This window comes from Microcaecilia unicolor, chromosome 3 (genome assembly GCF_901765095.1).
Source record: "Microcaecilia unicolor chromosome 3, aMicUni1.1, whole genome shotgun sequence".
NCBI lineage: Eukaryota > Metazoa > Chordata > Amphibia > Gymnophiona > Siphonopidae > Microcaecilia > Microcaecilia unicolor.
In genome coordinates, this window is record NC_044033.1 from 475,214,352 (window position 1) to 475,234,856 (window position 20,505).

At 46.6% G+C, this 20,505-nt stretch overlaps 1 protein-coding gene across 1 annotated transcript in view; it reads left to right on the forward strand.

Annotated features, from left to right (window-relative positions):
* FAM135A (family with sequence similarity 135 member A) overlaps positions 1–20,505 on the forward strand; it is a 289,052-nt gene that overhangs the window by 64,572 nt on the left and 203,975 nt on the right. Inside the window, 2 exon segments of the mRNA XM_030199007.1 lie at positions 1,861–1,981; positions 18,733–18,812. Of these exon segments, the coding sequence (XP_030054867.1) occupies positions 1,905–1,981; positions 18,733–18,812 (157 nt within the window). The 5' untranslated portion in view covers positions 1,861–1,904.

Below are 20,505 nucleotides of genomic sequence, written 5' to 3' on the forward strand. Positions count from 1 at the left end.
CGTGGTAACCCAGTATGCCACCTCAGTGCCCGTCATAGAGAGAGTGAACACTGCATAAGGGATGCAGAACTTTCTAAGGGGTGGTTAAGGCCTAAATGTTACCAGGATGCCATGGGTATGAGAGAGTGGGAAACAATATACTACAGCTGACCCTGGTGTGCAATACAGTAGAAAGGCCAAATTATAAAGCCAAATTAAACTGTTTCAGAGGTAGATGCTGGAAAAAGTATATGTAACTACCTTAAAATGTTGATGGTATTTTGTAGGACATGCGCTGCAAGGAGATGTACATATGTCTCGTTTTACAGCACATGAAGATCATGACAATTCCATATACCGTATTCAATTATATAATTTGCATTCAATCTAGCTACCCATTTATTTATCACAATGTTGTTGTCTTATATATTTTGTCAATCTGTCCTAACTGTATTAGTCAACTCTTGTACTTATTAAGATGTTTCATTAATGCAGTAACACAGAAAATGATGGCAGATAAAGACCCACACGGTCCATCCAGTGTGCCCAACGTGTTTGTAAAGAGAGCGAGCTGTGCATATGTTGTGTGTTTTGGGAGGGTGGGTACACTGTATTTTCAAAGCACTTAGACTTTGTAAGTCTAAGTGCTTTGAAAATGAGCCCCTTAGGTAGTGGTGCAAATGCAGGGGGATAATTTTTGGGAGTGGAGAAGTTTGCAGGGGGTATCTTTTTGGGTTGAGATTTTTATGGGGTGATTGCACAATTGTAGGGTTATTTTATTTATTTTTGGAATGGGAGCAGTATTTCAGAATTGAGGGTGATGTGCAGTTTTTTTTGTCAACTAGTGGGATTTAATTTTTGTTTTTTTTCCTTGCAGAAGTTGGTATGGAAGGAATTTTTAAAAATCTAATGTTTTTAATGTCTTTGTTATAGTGTTAGTGTTTGGGATTATGTATGTTATTTTTTGTTCGCATAGTTGTATGTGGAATACAAGTGAATAAATTAAACTAAACGTTATAGAGGGTATTTTTGGAAGTGGGTGCTGTTAGCTGGGGGTGGGAGGGGGGTGTTGAGGCAGTTGCAGGGAGCATTTTGTGGCACAGCAGGGCAGTTGCCAGTGGTAAGTTTGGTTGGTTGCAAAGATAGAGAACAGGAAGAGGCAGTTTGAAATGAGGAATTCCCTAACTGCTGTGTTTCACTATACAGAAGCTGAAACAATTCTTCTCGAAGAAATGCATGAGGTCACGTTAGGGGGACTAATTTCTTTGGAACTCCTGGTTTAATCTAGTCCATTTTCAAACAGCGTTTTTACAGGTGTAACCCCCACAATGGGAGATTTTTGTGGTCCATTTATCAAGTTCTTACATGAAAAGCTAAAGATAACATTTCTTATTAGTTTTGTTCACCTCTTGGGAATTGTCTTTTATTTTAAAGCTTTTATAGCTTCCATCTCCATGTTTTCCAGGAGTGCCAACTCTTCCCCTACCCCCTAGCAGAAAAAGTAGATCTTGGCTCAGACAGTGCTGTATGTTAGAATATTATAAGTACTTGTTGCATTAGGATTTCCCATGTTAATCTCTTAAACTCTTTCATTTCCTTTGTGGAACTGATAGAACAAAAATGCCTTGTGGAGGAAATTCTTCCAACTTAATTTGCTTATCTTTTTATAAACATTGTATTTATGTTGCTTGGCATTTATATAGCACTTTAAACTAGAGCACTAATCTGAAAATTGCAGAAATGTGCTTTAGCAGGGAGTGGTTACAATCTGAGGCAGTAGGGTCACAGCAAGTTTCACAGGACTAGAGTTTCTATCACTGCCAGGCCCATTTCTCTTTCCCCTTGTATAATATGGCTTGTGGTGTTTATTTTTATTTTCAGTAACTGATGTGCTGACAGCAGCTTTTGACACCTGCATCAAAACAATGAGTGAAATTCAGGCTACAGTGGAATTCTCTGTGGAGCTCCACAAGTTCTACAATGTGGATTTATTTCAAAGAGGGTGGGTATTCCTGAGGCATTGTTGTTTATTGAATTGGTTGTTTGTAAATATATGTATTTTTTATTTCCATTTTGCTCATACCTTTTTCAGTAGTATATCAAGGTGAGTTACATTCAAGTACACTGGATATTTCTCTGTCCCAGGAGGGCTCACAATCTAAGTTTGTACCTGAGGCAATGGAGAGCTAAGTGACTTGCCCAAGATCACAAGGAGCAGCAGTGGGATTTGAACTGGCCGCCTCTGGATTGCAAAACCGGTGCTCTAGCCACTAGGCCACTCCTCCACACAAAATGTAATATCAGAAATTCAGAGGATGTGCAAAATCTTTTTTTCTTTTTTTTTTTTTTTTCCTTGCTGGCCCTCTGTCAGTAATGCTACCTCCTCCCTTTTTTTATTTTGATCTGTAATTTGTTGCTGTGGAGATGTATTAAGTTTAAAGCTGCTTTTTTTTTTTTTTTTTAATTATTAATCTGCTCTTCCGCTTTTCAGCGCTGCATCCACTTATCTGGGTTCAGCGCTGCACTATCAACGCCCAACAGAGATCCCTGTTGTGGAAACTCCAGGGATGTGGGGTGCTAGAAGTAATCAAAACTGTAAGCTGTATGCCAAGTATCTTTCAGCTGCAATCCAATCTCTGTTGGGCGTTGATGCTGCAGCACTGAACCCAGATAAGTGGTTTGCTGTTCGTATCAGTGCAGAGGTGCTGTGCAAAGACCTCATACATATATATTTTTCCACTGCATTGATGATACATAATTTGAAAGGGTCTTTAAACAAAAACTTCCATATCATCAAGCTGATCAATCCATAGACTGGTGGGTTGTGTCCATCTACCAGCAGGTGGAGATAGAGAGCAAACTTTTGCCTCCCTATATGTGGTCATGTGCTGCCGGAAACTCCCCAGTATGTTCTCTATCTCAGCAGGTGGTGGTCACACACAGCAGCAGCTCTGGCTAGGCCTCCAAGCCTAATTTTTAGGTTTTGTTGAGTGCCTGGGGTTGAGGGCTCTTCTTGAGCAAGTGCAAACCTGGTGGCGCCAGGTCCCTCCTTTTCTCCCCCCTCCCGCTGGCTCCGTTTAAAAAAAAAAAAAAAAAAAAAAAAAAAATTTTGAACGTCCTTAAAGGCGTTTATTTCGACGTTTATTTAAACGTTTATTGCAGCTACTCACTGGGACACCAGGTCGTTACAGCTCGGAGCGGACAGCAGGTAATTTTTACCTTTTATAGCGGGCAGGGGGTTCCCCGATTGGTCTCCACGTGGCCCATGGCGTCGGAGGGCGAGGGCGCAAAGAGTCGCTCCCCGGATCGCGTGTGCGCTTCCAGAGGGGATGCGGGGGTCTTAAAGTCTGATTCGCCCTTGTTGGGTGACAGTTTCGTGACCGATGAGTGTCCCGGTCCTTCCTCCGGTGTGGCGGTTTTTCCCGCCATAAACGCCCATCCCCCGCGGCTCGCCTCCGCCATATTGGTCAGCCACGCGGCTCGGACGGCTTCTTCTTGGGCCGCCCTTGAGGTGGGAGACATTGATGCCATGAACGCCCTTAATTTGGGCGACGGCACAGAAGCGGCTAAAGTTAAGCGCCGTTCTTCCCGTGCGGCTCCTTCGCGGAGTGTCGCGCCGGACGCCATCTTGGATGCGCAGCATGTCTCTCCCCCGCTCTTGCGAGCGCCGGTTGAGGGTGCGTCTAGGGCTGTAGCCCAGGCTGCGGAAGTGCACAGTCTGGGGGGTTTCTCCCCCGAGTTTGTTTTGCTGCTGCATCAGGCCTTCCTTATGCAAAACGCTGCCCCTGCTCCCTCATCTGGTAAAGAGGTTGAGGCCCCCGGAGGTAAACGCCCTCGGGTTGATTCCCAGGCCTTGGAGGACTTTGTCTCCTCCGATGTAGATGAGGGCAGCGTATCTGAGTTCTCCCAACGGTCCTTTGCGGATTCCTTGGAGGAGACGGATCCCCGCTCGGATGGAGCGGATGACCCCTCTGCAGCGCGGCTCTTTAGCTCAGAGGATTTGCCCAACCTGTTAGTGCAGGCCATGGGCATTTTGAAGATCTCCTCTCCGGAGGACGTCTCTCCCTCAGCCCCTGTTGGCTCTGCCATTATGCTGGGGACGAAGCGCCCGCCTAGAACCTTCCACGTGCATGATGCCATGCACACCTTAATTTCGGCTCAATGGGATGTCCCGGAAGCGAGCCTTAAAGTGGCTAGGGCTATGTTCCGCCTCTATCCTTTGCCTGAAAGTGAACGTGAGGCCTATCTGTGGCCTACCGTGGATTCTTTAATCACTGCGGTGACTAAGAAAACGGCGTTGCCGGTGGAAGGTGGCACGGCCCTAAAGGACACCCAAGACAGAAGATTGGAGGCGGCCTTAAGGTCGTCCTTTGAGGCGGCTGCGTTAAGTTTGCAGGCCTCAGTTTGCGGCTCCTATGTGGCCAGGGCGTGCCTGACTTTGGTGCAGCGGGCTTCCCCCTCGGATCATTCCTTGAGGGCTGATTTGCCGGCCCTGGAATCGGGCTTGGCCTATTTGGCAGACTTGCTGTATGATGTCTTGAGGGCCTCAGCTAAAGGCATGGCTCAGACAATCTCTGCGCGGCGGTGGCTTTGGCTGAAGCATTGGTCTGCTGACCACGCCTCTAAATCCCGCCTAGCGAAATTGCCTTTTAAAGGCAAGCTGCTCTTTGGGGTCGAGCTGGACAAAATCGTGACCGATCTCGGCACGTCTAAGGCCAAGAAGTTACCAGAGGTCAGGGCTCGGGCTAGTACTCGTCCCGGTACCTCCAGAGGACGGTTTCAGGAAGCCCGTCGGTTCCGCCCGGGCAGGTCGGGCTCTTCTGCCTCCTCTTCCTTCAAGAGGAACTTCTCCCCCAAGCAGCATTCCTTTCGCAGAGACCGCCGTCCCGGAGGTGCTCCCTCCGGTCCTCCCCCAGGGTCTCGTACCCAATGACGGGGCCTTGGTCCACACCCCAGTGCAGATTGGAGGACGGCTGTCCTCGTTTCTGGGCGAGTGGACCACAATAACTTCAGACGCTTGGGTGCTGGAAGTCATCAAAGACGGCTACAAGCTAGAGTTCTGCCGACCCTTAAGAGACGGGTTTGTACTCTCTCCCTGCAAGTCTCCGGTCAAAGCTGTGGCAGTGCAGCAGACCTTGGACAATCTGATCCGCCTGGGTGCGGTCGTTCTGGTGCCAGAAAATCAGCTTGGCAAGGGACGTTACTCCATTTACTTTGTGGTACCAAAGAAAGGAGGTTCTGTACGGCCTATCCTCGACCTCAAAGGGGTCAATCGGGCCTTGAAAGTTCGGCACTTTCGCATGGAGACTCTCCGCTCTGTTATAGCGGCAGTGAAGGCAGGGGAGTACCTGGCATCCTTGGACATCAAGGAAGCTTACTTGCATATTCCCATCTGGCCTCCCCATCAAAGCTTTCTGCGTTTTGCAGTCCTGGGCCGACACTTCCAGTTCAGAGCCCTCCCGTTCGGGTTGGCTACTGCTCCGCGGACCTTCTCCAAAGTAATGGTGGTCATCGCGGCCTTCCTGAGGAAGGAAGGAGTACAAGTCCATCCTTATCTGGACGACTGGTTGATCCGAGCCCCCTCTTATGCAGAGTGCGGCAAAGCTGTGAACCGGGTGGTTGCTCTTTTGAGCTCCCTGGGATGGATCATCAACTGGGAGAAAAGCCAGCTGCGCCCGACTCAGTCCCTGGAGTATCTGGGAGTTCGATTCGACACCCAAGTGGGCAGAGTGTTCCTGCCAGACAATCGGATTGTCAAACTTCAGGCTCAGGAGGACCAGTTCCTAGTAGCCTCTCCTCTTCGGGCTTGGGACTATGTGCAGCTGTTGGGCTCTATGACGGCCACGATGGAAGTAGTGCCCTGGGCCAGGGCTCATATGAGACCACTACAACACTCTCTGCTGCAGCGCTGGACTCCGATGTCGGAGGATTATGCTGTGCGCCTTCCCTTGGACCCAGCAGTGCGCAAGGCGCTGAGCTGGTGGATGCAGACAGACAAGTTGTCTGCGGGAATGCCTCTGGTGACCCCGGAGTGGATTGTTGTCACGACGGACGCCTCTTTGTCGGGCTGGGGAGCCCACTGCTTGGGAAGGACAGCGCAGGGGCTCTGGTCTCCTGCAGAGGCAAAGTGGTCTATCAACCTCCTGGAACTCGGAGCCATTCGGTTGGCGCTTTTGGAGTTCATCCCGGTACTGGCGTTGAAGCCAGTACGGGTCCTGTCGGACAATGCCACGGCTGTGGCCTATGTCAACCGCCAGGGAGGTACCAAGAGCGCCCCTCTAGCCAAGGAGGCTGAGTCTATGCCAGTGGGCGGAAGCGAACCTGGAACAGCTGTCAGCGGCCCACATTGCCGGAGTCATGAATGTCAAGGCGGACTTTCTCAGTCGCCATACCTTGGAGCCCGGAGAGTGGCAGCTATCTGCTCAGGCGTTCTTGGACATCACGAAGCGCTGGGGCCAGCCGAGCCTAGATCTGATGGCGTCATCGGCCAATTGCCAAGTGCCGCGCTTTTTCAGCAGAGGACGGGACCCTCGATCCCTGGGAGTAGATGCTCTTCTCCAACAGTGGCCGACACAAGAGCTTCTCTATGTGTTCCCGCCCTGGCCCATGCTGGGCAGGGTGCTAGACCGGGTGGCAAAGCATCCAGGCCGGATAATCCTGGTGGGTCCGGATTGGCCCAGACGTCCCTGGTATGCGGACTTGATCAGGCTCTCAGTCGACGATCCTCTGCGGCTGCCAGTGGAGCAGGGCCTGTTGCATCAGGGTCCCGTGGTGATGGAGGATCCCTCCCCCTTTGGTCTTACGGCCTGGCTATTGAGCGGCAGCGTCTGAGGAAGAAGGGCTTCTCAGACAAGGTCATCGCCACTATGCTGAGAGCGAGGAAGCGCTCTACTTCTACTGCTTACGCCAGGGTTTGGCGTACCTTTGCAGCGTGGTGTGAAGCAGGCTCATTTTCTCCATTCACTGCTCCAATTTCTTCAGTGTTGGCATTCCTGCAAGAAGGTCTGGAGAAAGGCCTGTCGCTCAGTTCCCTTAAAGTCCAGGTAGCGGCCCTGGCTTGCTTCAGGGGCCGCCTGAAGGGTGCTTCCCTGGCTTCGCAGCCAGATGTGGTGCGTTTTCTCAAGGGAGTTAATCACCTGCGCCCTCCTCTGCACTCGGTGGTGCCTGCGTGGAATCTCAATCTGGTGCTAAGAGCATTACAGAAGCCGCCTTTTGAACCCTTGTCGAGGGCATCTCTGAAAGACCTGACGTTGAAAGCAGTCTTTTTGGTGGCTATCACTTCAGCCAGAAGAGTTTCCGAGCTCCAGGCGCTCTCATGTCGAGAGCCTTTTCTGCAGTTCACTGAGGCAGGAGTGACTATTCGCACAGTGCCTTCCTTCCTGCCCAAGATTGTTTCTCGCTTCCATGTGAATCAGCAGCTCTGTCTCCCTTCCTTTCGTAGGGAGGACTACCCAGAGGAATACTCTGCTCTTAAATATCTGGATGTGAGACGAGTCATCATCAGATACTTGGAAGTGACCAATGATTTCCGGAAATCGGATCATCTGTTTGTCCTGTTTGCAGGTCCTCGTAAGGGTCTGCAGGCTGCTAAGCCTACAGTGGCAAGATGGGTCAAGGAAGCCATTGCAGCGGCTTATGTGGCCGCAGGGAAGGTGCCGCCTATCCAGCTGAAGGCTCACTCCACTAGAGCTCAGGCGGCCTCGATGGCAGAGGCCGGGTCCGTCTCCTTGGAAGAGATATGCAAGGCGGCAACTTGGGCATCGGCCCATACATTCTCCAAGCATTACCGCTTGACTGTGGCTGCTCGGGCGGAGGCCCGGTTTGGAGCTTCAGTGTTGCGGTCAGGGATTTCTATGTCCCACCCTGGGTGAGTACTGCTTCGGTACATCCCACCAGTCTATGGATTGATCAGCTTGATGATATGGAAGGTAAAATTATGTATCATACCTGATAATTTTCTTTCCATTAATCATAGCTGATCAATCCATAGCCCCTCCCAGATATCTGTACTGTTTATATTCTGGTTGAATTTTAGGTTCAAGTTTAGTCTTCAGTTACTTCAGGAGGACTTCGTGTTCAAGTTTTTTCACTTGGATTCTTCAAGAGTTGAGACGAGTTTGTGTTACAGTGAGCTGCTGCATTCCTCTCCCCTCCGTTTTACGGGGCTGGATTGAGACTTAAATTCTGCCGGCACTCCCTCCCGCTTCGTGCGGCTGTAGGGCAGCTTTGTACCCCTCCCGCTTCGGCGGTGTTAGGGTCAGTCAGCTCCTCCCGCGGTTGCGGTTGCAGGATAAGCCAGATCCCCCCGCATCGGCGGGGTGGTGTCCCTCCCCCGCTCCGCAGGGATGAGCTGGACGGATTCCCCTCCCCCACTTGTGTGGGGATGAGCTGGGTTACTTCCCCTCCCCCGTTTCGGCGGTGGTGAGCTGGGCAGAGTGTCCCTTTGTGGGTGTAATTCTCTAAGTGCTGAGTCCTGCGGATGGAGCTTTGATATCGACATACTGAGGAGTTTCCGGCAGCACATGACCACATATAGGGAGGCAAAAAGTTTGCTCTCTATCTCCACCTGCTGGTAGATGGACACAACCCACCAGTCTATGGATTGATCAGCTATGATTAATGGAAAGAAAATTATCAGGTATGATACATAATTTTACCATTTTGGTAGAGACTCTCTAGTACTGTTTGCTTAAGTTCACGTTTTGTATTTTATAAAAAAGGGATAAAAATTCACATAGTAATTGGTGTAATTCTCAAGGAGAATTGTGATGTATAGAGCTGTCATGTGAGCCGGTTTCTGGCAAGGTTCATTGATAACTAAGCTCTGCTGCAGGTGCAGCCTATACTGAATTCTCCTGAAACACCTTATAATTAATTCTATAAGTACTAGGAGCTCTACATTTGTAGTTCTGGGATTGATTTTTCTTTTTCTTTAGTCTCTATTTACCTCTTCCAAGTGAGGTTCCTTCTAGTGAAGTGTATAGAAGAGGATGTGTCATTTATTTGGTACACTGCCTTTCAATAAATGTCAAAGGAGTTTACAAAAAGTGGTATTGAAAACTGAAACAAAACAAAAAGACAGACAAAAAAAAAGATAAAATGTAGCCATAATGTGAAACAGTTAGGAAAGGTAATCCAATTGACTGTAATTGGCAGTATACGTAAGGAAAATCAGACTATTAAAACAATATAAAAGAACTAAAGCCCTAGTGTCCTTCATCCATGTTGAAAGTCTCTCGTTTGAATAACCCTGTTTTAACTCCTTTCTTAAAACTCAGTTGGTCCAGACGGCCCCTAACTGCCTAAACAGCTAGTTGAGAAGTCTTCTGGCCTTTCAGAATGACCTAGTCCAAAAATGGGAAATGGGTTAGGATGGCAACAATTAACATCTAAGGGAGGCTTTGGTACTTCTGATGGTAGAGATGGGATTCCTAATTTTACTATAGTAGCTGGTGGTCAGAGTAGTAAAACAGTTTTGATACAGGGCATTAAGTGAGAACAGTGTGGCTTATTCTTTAATTTTGAAGCCAGTTGTGTTTTCAGTATGTTCTTATGATGGTAATATGCCTATGAGGCATATTTTCAAAGCACTTAGCCTTCCAAAGTTCCATAGGTTTCTATGATTAGGATGGATGGCATCTCTGTCTGGTAGTCTATCTCAGCTACGTAGATTTTCTGGTGAAACAACAGTGGAGGAAATATGTGGTTTAGATTCTGAAGTTACGGGTTGTAAAAAAGATCTATCCGATGTTTGTAAGAGGTTGAATGTTTTAGAAAGTACTAAATGTAGTTTGTTTAAGGGCAATTTATTAGAAACTAAATTGGAAAAGGCTGAGAATGCATTGAGTGCTAACAATTGGTGATTTTAAAATGTTTAGTATGTAGAGATGTTAAAGCAATATTTCCTTAAAATTTTTAATTTTGATCCTGCCTCCCAACCTAGGGTGTTTTGTGTTCCTGGTCCAGAAAGGGGAGTGGGAAGTTCAGGATATTTCAATTTAATCTTATTTGACTGATTTTTTTTTTTTTAATCTTCTATGCAAGAATCTACTACAAGAGGTGTGATGGTGGCAACTTTTCACAATCTCTTAGATAGAGATAAGGTATTATCTGCTTTCTTTAAAATGCATATGATGTCTTTCCATGGGTACGATATAAATATATATCTCCAAATTTGTCACCTAAGGCTCAAGCTTTTCATAGAGAGTTCTTGCAACTCTGGTCAAGAGCGCTTGCCTTGGGTATGCCTTTTCCTTTTCTTTTCCCAGGAAGTGTTTGATTAAAAATGTTGGGAAAGAATGTTTGATTTGACCTTGCCCAATTAAAGGAGATGATAGTTAGTCAGGAAGCTAGTGTAATAAATGCCCCTCACCCCTTAATAAGGTATGTAGTTGTTTTTCCAGCTCTTTGAAATATAAGCAATTATGTTTATTTTAGGACTAGATTGTGGATATTTATCTCTTACCTTTTTGTAGTTAATTGTTTTTTTGGTCTTCTCTTTAATAATTTCTCTTCTCTTAGCTTCTTGATCCTAGGAGGAGACTTGTATGATACTACTTTTTTATTGCCATCTAAAACTGGAGTCTGTTCACCTGTTTCCTGTGTATAAGACTTATGTATTAGCCTTATTAAGTAAGAAAAATATAAAATATTAAGTAAGAAAAAAAAAAGTACATAGATACATCAAATGCATGCCCAATCATATTGTGTACCTCATATAGTATAAGAAGTATTCAGTAGAAGGTGTGTGTTGAAAGAACGGTCTCAAACTATCAAGGCATTTGAATGGTCTGTTTCCTTCTATTAAAACCGTGGTGCTTTGGATCCTACAATGTTCGAATTTCAGATATTTCACGCTTCTTCTTTAGAGTGTTCCATTAATTTTCCCATTATTGAGATCAGACTAACCAGCCAGCCCTTTCCAAATGTCTGTTTACAATTTTATAGAGGTAGAACATCCACCATGCTGTTATCCTCTGGATCATTTCTGTCTTCAAACATAGAAAATAATTTCAGATAAAGGCCATATGACCTATCCAGTCTGCCAATCCATACCAACTATTAAACTCTACAATCCCAAATGTAGTCCTGGCCTCGACCACCCTTTCCATAAATATTTACTTACATTACTTTTGAGTGTCTCCCTGTTCACCTTCATCCTATCATCCCTCATTCAATTGCTTCTTTTCAAATGAGAGGCTCACCATCTGTGCATCCATACAAAAAATAACAGAAATCAACTAAACCAAGGAAGTAAATTTTAATTCTTCCTTAGACTGCATACCTAAAGAGGGAGGAGATTCCAGAAATGATACATCTCGCAAAAGGAAAAAATACAAAGTAAAACACTTAGAGCCCTGTTTACTAAGATGCATTAGCATTTTTAATGCACCTACAATTAGCACGCATGCTAATCATGTAGGCGCCTATAGTGATGTTGTAGGAGCGTACACAGTGAATGTGTGTTTAAAACGCTAACATGCCTATAACGCAGCTTTAGTAAACAGGGCCCGTAGTTGGCTTTTTCTTTTATTGAAGCTACGAGGGATAGCCTGTTAAGGGCTCTGTTTACTAAGCCGTGCTATAGGATTGCTAGTGTTTAGTGCATGCTAACGCTAGAGATGCCCATGGGCCCTAAGATTGTACTACTTTCTTCAGATCCAGGAATGCCCTTAACTGTTCAGTAATAAAAAAGACATACTTGGTTTGCCCATCTCTAATCCTACAATTACAGGGAAAAGCTCATAGAAAAGTGGTCCTAGATTTTTCACTCCTTGCTTCATGGCAAGAAAAGCTTTTCTGCACTCCTGAGTTACTTTAGCCACATCAGGATATATCCATAATTTTTGTCTGAAAAATAAATCCTAAGAATGCTTAAATGGAGTGGAGGAGTGGCCTAGTGGTTAGGGTGGTGGACTTTGGTCCTGAGGAACTGAGTTCGATTCCCGGCACAGGCAGCTCCTTGTGACTCTGGGCAAGTCACTTAACCCTCCATTGCCTGCCGCATTGAGCCTGCCACGAGTGGGAAAGCGCGGGGTACAAATGTAATAAAAAAATAAAATAAAATAGTGCTTCGTAATCGGTTACATCCAGCTCAAATACTAAAGACATCAATGAAGTCGCTCTCTGAGATGTTCCATGAACAGATTCTTCAAGGATAGCTGAAATATTGTTCAAGTCCATATTCGGGAATTAAATCAGCTCCCACTTCACCTTGGCTATTTTTAGAGGAAAGTGGCAAATAGAATATCTTGTTTATGGGAGGAAAAACATCAGAGGAAAATTTTCAAAACATCAATTAAATATTTCTTAAATAAATCCAAAGGTGTCACAGTCAAAGAATTCGGAGATTAAACATCCTATTCTGGTCTTCTAATTGTTCTAGTTTACGTTGAACCATCAATCTGTTCACCACCACAGCAGCTTTAAATTCTTGTACGCTTTTAACTTCAGTCTGAACTTGATTAATTTGTCCAGAAAAATCCACTTTCATTTTTTCCAAATTTTTATTCATCATATCTAATTATTCAAAATTACACTAAAATCTTGAATGGCTTTCCAAATAAGGTCCAAAGAAACCACCGTGCAGCCATATACTCGGCTCTTGTGGTCTCACCCGGAGGTCTAATTCCTGGGGCCCCATTCTATAAAGGCGCTGCTATCGCCGATTCTGCAACGAGAGTGGCACTTTCAGGAGTCTCCAGTCTGACTGCCGTACACGGTGGTACATTTGCTGAGGGAGATATATTTCATACTCCAGTGAAGGGGTTGCTCCTCTGCCTTTTTTCAACGTAGAGCCTCCGCTCCTAGAAAGTACCTTTGAGGGCTCGGCTGCAAAGCTGGCTAGGGGGAACCACAAAGGCTGGTGAGGACAACCTTAACGACCCCCTTCCTCTTAGTATGAGGCATAATAAAGGAAATTAGAAAAAAAGGAATCCAGAATAAAGGCACTGGCTAGCAATTCAGTGCTCACTGCAGCGACAGCCTGCCGCCATCTTGGACTCCTCCCATTTCTATGTTTACTATCCTATTTATGTTCCTGTGAATGTGCTGTCTTCAGACTTTGATGCAGTACTTCAAATGAGAGACTTATACAGAGTCACTATCACTTTGTTTTTTTGCTGTAGGTCATTGTCTCCCTATGTACCCAAGCATCCTTCTGTCTTTTGCTATTGCCTTTTCTACCTGTTTTTGTTGCTTTAATATAATCAAATATGATCACCCCCAGATCCTTCTCTTTTGTACACAGGAGTACTTCACCCCTTATACTAGTCATTCCCAAACTTTCTCAGGTCATGGCGACCCTAAGCTACACATTTCCTCTCAGGTCTCCCCCCTGCTTTTTGGCATTCTTTTTTTAAGTGCATTTTTCGTGTGCCCGTGTTTGGGTCCTCTTTTTCCTGTTCCGTTATATTTTTAGATTTTTTTTTTTCTCCATTTTTTAAGTTTCCTTTGTTTTCCTCATCACTAGGCCGTGTTTAGGCCTTGACTTCGGCCGGGTTTTTCCCCTTTCTTTTTTCTAGTGCCTTGCCCCTTTTTTCGGCACCATTATGCCATTTGATTTGGCTGCTGAAGTTTTCCGTCCATGTCCACTCAAGTTCCCAGTGGCTTCAAGCGCTGTACCTGGTGCAATCGGACAATCTCTGGTAAGGACACTTATTGGTGTCTTCAGTGTTTAGGGCCCGGCCATAGTCCTGCTGTGTTTTCTGTCTTCGGATGAAGAGCGGACCCAGGTTGACAGGCTCAATGCACAAAGGTATTTGGAGCCAAGTCCGATTTCCTCGACTTTGGCATCGAGGTTGGCGATTTCGTCATCATTGTTGAGGTCTGCATGAGGAGCATGGTCCACATTGCTGCTACTGGACTTTGTGACACTGGGAGCAATAATGCATCGAGTGGGTCTCCACTTGTCTCGATGCAGACTGCCGTGCAGGGCCCCTGGGACTGGCCAGCATCGGACCAGACCCTGAGGCTACATGAGGATTTGACATAGGCATGCAGGGCCCCTAGGGCTGTTCAGCATGAGATTCGATGTCGTCCTGATCGGCACAGAGGAGTCTCGAAGCTGAGCATTGGTTGATGGCCAAGAGGCATTGGTCTTCCTTGACACATGGTGCCGGGAGTTCCGGGAGGCCAAGGGATTCAACACCCTAGAGGTGTCAGCGCCTAGAGGACTGCTCACCCTCTATCCAGGAGGTGCTGAAGCATCGGTCCCCTAGCAGCCAGGAGCCGCAACCTGTCTCGGAACTGGCGCCCCAGTCTTTCCCGGTGTCAGCCCTCAAACGTATCCGGGCCTTGCTTCCTGAGCTGCTGGTTGGCCTTTAACATCAGTGTGCATTGGCATCAGGGGTGATTGCGCCTACCCTGCCCCTCGTTGAGGCCCCTGTTCCCCGTTATGGCCCCACTTGGCCCTCAGCCTGTGGTGAGGCCTCCGACATCGGTGTCACATGCGGCACCGGTGTCCAGAGCCACCCAAGCTGGTACTCCCTCGGCATTGGTGAAGGAAGCTTTGCCAGAGTCAAGGCGTGAGCCAACTCCTCGACACCCCTTTCGAGGACATGGCTCCTGAAGGTTGAGGCAGGCTCTGTCTCAGCCTACTCAGGACATCAATGAGGATCGTTCATGGGAGTCAGAGGAGGATCTAAGTTACTTTTCAGAGGATGAGTCCTATGGCATATCCTCTGAACCCTCCCCTCTGCTGGAAAGGAGAAGGTGTTCACTGGGGATCCTTTCATTCTCATCTTTTGTGAAGGAAATGGCTGATGTTATTCCGTTTCATTTGGAAGTGGAGGATGAGCCCAGGGCTAAGATGCTTGAGGTCTTGGACTATGAATCCCCTCCTAGGGAGGCTGAGGCTGTCTTCCTCCTTGAGATATTTGAGGAAGTCCTCAATCAGAATTGGGAGTCCCCTCTGTCAGTACCTGTCTTGCCCAAGAAGATTGACACAATGTATCAGAACCACAGCACATATGGTTTTGATAGGCCTCAGTTGCCTCACAATTCTGTGGTGGTGCAGTCTTCCTTCAAAAGAGCCAGGAGTTCTACAGATTCTGCCATGGCACCTCCAGGCAGGGAAGCTGGGACCTTGGACTCTTTTTAGGAGGAAGATGTTTCAGGCCTCAATGTTCGTGTCCAGTATTCAATCTCTTCACAATTGTGTACTTGAGGGTGTGCAAGTTGGTGGACTTGGTGGAATCTCTCCCACTGGAGCAGTCTGAGTCTGTGGGCCAGTTGGCCAAGTAGCAGAAGGTGTGTCATAAATTCTTGTACAGGGGCACCTACAATACCTTTGATGTGGCATCCAGGATCTCTGCTCAGAGTATAGCAATGTGCAGACTCTCATGGCTGCGTGTTTCTGACTTGTAACAGTCTGTTCAGTAGAGGTTGGCAGATGCCCCATTCCAGAGGGATAACCTCTTTGGAGAGGAGTTTCAGGAGGTTGCTGACTAAATCCAGAAACACACTGATAGCATCGCTTCTCTCTCACGCCGGGTGCCTTCTGCATCAGCCTCCTCAGCTTGGTCTTTTGGCAAATCGAGGAGGGGTGCATACTACTCTGAGGTGTAGGTACACCACCTCCTCTCACTATCCTGTTCAGGCTCACCCCTAGCTTGCTTGTCAACAGCGTGAGCATAAGTACTACTACTATTTAGCATTTCTATAGCGCTACAAGGCGTACGCAGCACTGCACAAACATAGAAGAAAGACAGCACCTGCTCAAAGAGCTTACAATCTAATAGACAAAAAATAAAGTAATCAAATCAATTAATGTGTACGTGAAGGAAGAGAGGAGGGTAGGTGGAGGCGAGTGGTTACGAGTCAAAAGCAATGTTAAAGAGGTGGGCTTTCAGTCTAGATTTAAAGGTGGCCAAGGATGGGGCAAGACGTAGGGGCTCAGGAAGTTTATTCCAGGTGTAGGGTGCAGCGAGACAGAAGGCGCGAAGTCTGGAGTTGGCAGTAGTGGAGAAGGGAACAGATAAGGATTTATCCATGGAGCGGAGTGCACGGGAAGGAGTGTAGGGAAGGACGAGTGTGGAGAGATACTGGGGAGCAGCAGAGTGAGTACATTTATAGGTTAGTAGAAGAAGTTTGAACAGGATGCAAAAATGGATAGGGAGCCAGTGAAGCGACTTGAGAAGAGGGGTAGTATGAGTAAAGCGACCCTGGTGGAAGACGAGACGGGCAGCAGAGTTTTGAAGTGACTGGAGAAGGGAGAGGTGACTAAGTGGGAGGCCAGCAAGAAGCAGATTGCAGTAGTCTAAACGAGAGGTGACAAGGGTGTGGATGAGGGTTTTGGTAGAGTGCTCGGAAAGAAAGGGGCGGATTTTACGGATGTTGTAAAGAAAGAAACGACAGGTCTTGGCAATCTGCTGGATATGAGCAGAGAAGGAGAGAGAAGAGTCAAAGATGACCCCAAAGTTTCGAGCTGAGGAGACAGGGAGAATGAGAGAGCCATCAACAGAAATAGAAAATGGGGGGAGCTTTTGACTGTCTCCAGCAGAGCATAGCTGCTGTCAGCGTTCGTACTGGATGTTCTGCCGGTTGGAGGGAGGCTGAAGTTTTTCTACGAAAAGTGGCCCCTTATAACCTCTGACTGGTGGGTTCTCCAGGTAGCCTGACTCAGATACACCCTCAATTAGCTTCAAAAACCTCCAGATTGCACCAAGCTCATTTACTTCAGCTCTCAGCATGAGCAGGTACTTGCAGAGGAACTTTCAGCCCTTCTGAAGGCCCACGTGGTCAAGCCCGTTCCACCAGGGGAGGAAGAGCTGGGATTCTATTCCAGGTACTTCCTCGTGCAAAAGAAAACAGGTTATGCATCCCATCTTACACCTAAGGGCCCTGAACATATTCCTGGTCAAAAAAGTTAAGGATGGTTTCCCTGGGCACCCTTCTTCCGACTATTCAGGAACATGATTGGCTATGCATGCTTGGGGGTGCATGTGTTCCATTACCTCAACGATTGGCTGGTGAAGAGCACGTCATTTCAGCCAGACAGGTCCAGAAGCATTTGGTTATACCCACCAACTTGCAGATGGGAAACAAAGATCAATCACTTGTGAGCTTTTCCTTATAAAGAGTACTATGCAGCAGTATTTCTCTGTCTCCAGCAGAAGATTGACAGGCATATTATGCAGTAGTTCTGGACTGGTGTTGCTCCTGGGCCAGTTGGAGAGCTGATTGACCAATAAAGCTTGAAGGGCAGGGACAGTAGAGTAAAGGCCGTTAGTGAGGGGATACTCTGAGGATTCTGGTTCCCTCCCCCCTTTTTTTATCTAGCAGTTGGACTGGCGAGCTGTGGTTTGGATTTTCCTTCTTTCCTGCCCCCTCGCTCCAAGGGATCTTTGTAGTAAAATTTAAAAAAAGAAAAAGTCTCAGTGGAGGAGGGCCAGTCTTGGAGCAGCTTATAACATAGGGGTGGTGGTTTTCCTACCACTAGCAGCCTAAGCCTTGGAGAGGTTGGACGGTGAAGATCTGGGGTCAATTTTGCGCTGGGAGCAACATTGAAGAGATTTGCCAAGACTAGAGCTTCCCAAACTGTGAGTCGGGACCCCAGAAGGGGTACGACTTGGGTGGGCTCTTCCTAGTTACATCATTATTATGGAGTTCACAAAGTTCTGTTTGGCCGTTCTTATGGGTTCAAAGCCACAAAAAGATAGACAAGCACCGGACAAGACTGTTACAGCCACAACCTACTCAGCCACCACTGTTCTAATGGAAGCGCTGTCGGAGGAGGATGTACTGTTCATATTAAGGGACACTTCCAGGCGATTCTATTTGTGCTGTGGCAGGACAACAGGGCAGCTGGAACTTGGGGGAAGCCCCGCTTGGGACTATTTGGAAGGAGAGAAGATGGCCATGGCTCCGGGGGGAGCATCTGGCACATAATTGAGTCACAGCCATGTACCTCTCACAGAAACTGCAGGAACAGTGGCTATTTTCTTCTCTGCCTCTTTTGGTGGTCTCTGAGCATTTTCATCTGAAGCTGTGGTAGGGGAGGTCTTGCAAGAACCCATCTTGTCTCACGAGGGGAGACTTGGGAGATTCAGCAGGGGAGTTCTGGGTCCATGAGTGCAAAAGATGCCTGTTCTCCAGAATTTGTTCTGCTTTTGCACAGGGACGTTTTATTGAAGCTGAAGGAGATCAGCATGGCCAGGAGCCACAGTCTGAGACTAAGGGTCTGGAGGAGCCCAGATAGCCTAAAAGATCTCGACTGGATAAGCTAGAGACTCCCAGTCGGTCACGTTAGCTGGTACATCTAAGCAGGCAGTATTATTATAGTGTCCATGGGGGCTTTGGTGCTCAGATGTCTGGAAAAGAGAGCTTTCATTGGGAGATGGCAACTACCTCAGAGTGGTCTCTAAGAGCTCTCAAATATTTCTCAGTCACTAGAAGTGTTGAACTTCTTTGAGGCCCCTGTACAGGATGTTTGCTAATGACCACGAGTACTGTTGGCTACTCAAGTTAATATAGAGTCTTGTGGCTAGGCATGGAAAAGTTGGTTCTGGAAGGGACTAACTGGTGATTTGGTATGCTCCTGTAGCATGGATGGTAGAGTACAAAGAAGGGAAATAAAATCTTGCAAATGGTTATAATCTGTGACTGACAACCAGAATGTGACCTTTGTAATGGAGACAGAATAACTGGGCAGATTGGATGGGTCAGATGGTCTTTTTCTGCTGTCTATTATGTTAGTATGCTATGTGCATGACTTTCTGTACTTCACAAATGACTTTTATCTTGTCACTACAGTTTTTACCAGATCCGGGCATCTATGAAAATTCCACCCAGAGTTCCACACAAAATTGAAGCTAGTTTGTTACGTCCGACAGGTAAGCAAGAGTTGAAAATCTATTTTAGTATAGATATGAAAATGTATAGAAATAAAGCTTTACAGAAACTTAGGTTGGATATATAACATTAGATTATTTTCTGTTTTGAAAATCATTTTAAACACTTTATAACTAATTCTTTTGCTGGTCTTGTCATTTATAAAGCAAACAATAGATTGCCGTGTGCACAGCTGTAATTTACTTACGTATACTCTGAATCGGTTTGTGCCTTTTTATTTTTAGTTCAAGGCAACTTACATTCAGCTACAGTAGGTATTTCCTTTTCTCCAGAGTGCTGAAGGTTCATGGATTTGATATACTGCCTTTCTGTGGTAGGGTTTTATATTTATCACTAGTAAAAAAGGCCCGTTTCTGACACAAATGAAACGGGCGCTAGCAAGGTTTTCCTTGGAGTGTGTATGTTTGAGAGAGAGTATGTGAGAGTGACTGTGTGTGAGAGAGTGAATGTGTGCGTGTGAGTCTGGGTGCGAGTGTGTCTGTGAGAATGAGAGTGTGTGCAAGTGTGTATATGAGACACAGTGTGAGAGAGAGAGTGTGTGTTTCACACAGATATAGTGTGTGCGAGAGAGAGAGAGAGTGTGTGTGAGACACAGACTCTCTGTGAGACTGAGTGTATGACACCAAGAGAGTGTGTGAGTGACTGCGTGACACATAGAGTGTGTGAGAGACAGTGTGTGAGAGAAAGAAAGAAAGACATTGACTGTGAGAGAGAGAGTGTGTGTGTGACAGAGATACCTCCCCACCTCTGTGGTGTCAGGCCCTCCCCCCCCTCTCTCTCTGGTGTCTGAGCGTTACTGTGCAGGTCGCTGAGCTCTGGCTGTGCTTCAATGAACTGACCAATCCTATTTAATAGAATGCACCTCCAACATTCTGAAGCCGAGAAACCTTGTGTGGTTGGTCACTTCTGCTTGTGAGGAACCCGGAAGTATGTGATGTCAATTCAGGAGATGGATACAGAGAGCAGGAATGCCTCAGCCATGCAGTCAGCTTCAGAATGTTGGAGGTGCGTTTTATTATATAGGATATGCAGGTACTTTCTGTCCCTAGTGGACTCAGTCTTATATTTTTGTACTTGGGGCAATGGGAGGGTTAAGCGACTTGCTCAAGAGCTGCAGTGTGAATTGAGCCCCGATCTCCAGGTTCAGTCCACTGCACTAACCATTAGGCTATTCATTTGCTAAGGGTAAGAGGAGTAGCCTAATGGTTAGTGCAGCGGACAGATCCTGGGGAACTAGGTTTGATTCCCACTGCAGCTCCTTGAGACCCCGGGCAATTCACTTAACCTTCCAAAGCAAACTAAAAAGCAGGAAACAGAAGAAGGCTCAGCAGATAATGGGACTAAAAATATAAAACAATACTTTTATTCATATACTTATAGCTTTATACTTTTGGTCCCATTGTCTGTTGAGCCGCCTTCTGTTTCCTGCTTTTTGGTTTGCTGCTGTCTTCCCTGTGGGATTCCTGTGTTCAGCCACCACATTGTTCCTGATATTCTACTAAATCAAGTAAGTGAAAAATCTTTCCACCGGGCTAGGTCAGCTCTTGGTGGAGATCAACTTAGTGTGATTGGCCTCATACAGTTGAGAGTAGAAGCAACCAAACACCCAAGTACTTCAGGCCCTTAGTAACCCAACGGAATGAAAAAGAAACTTGCAAAGATTGAAGGACACTC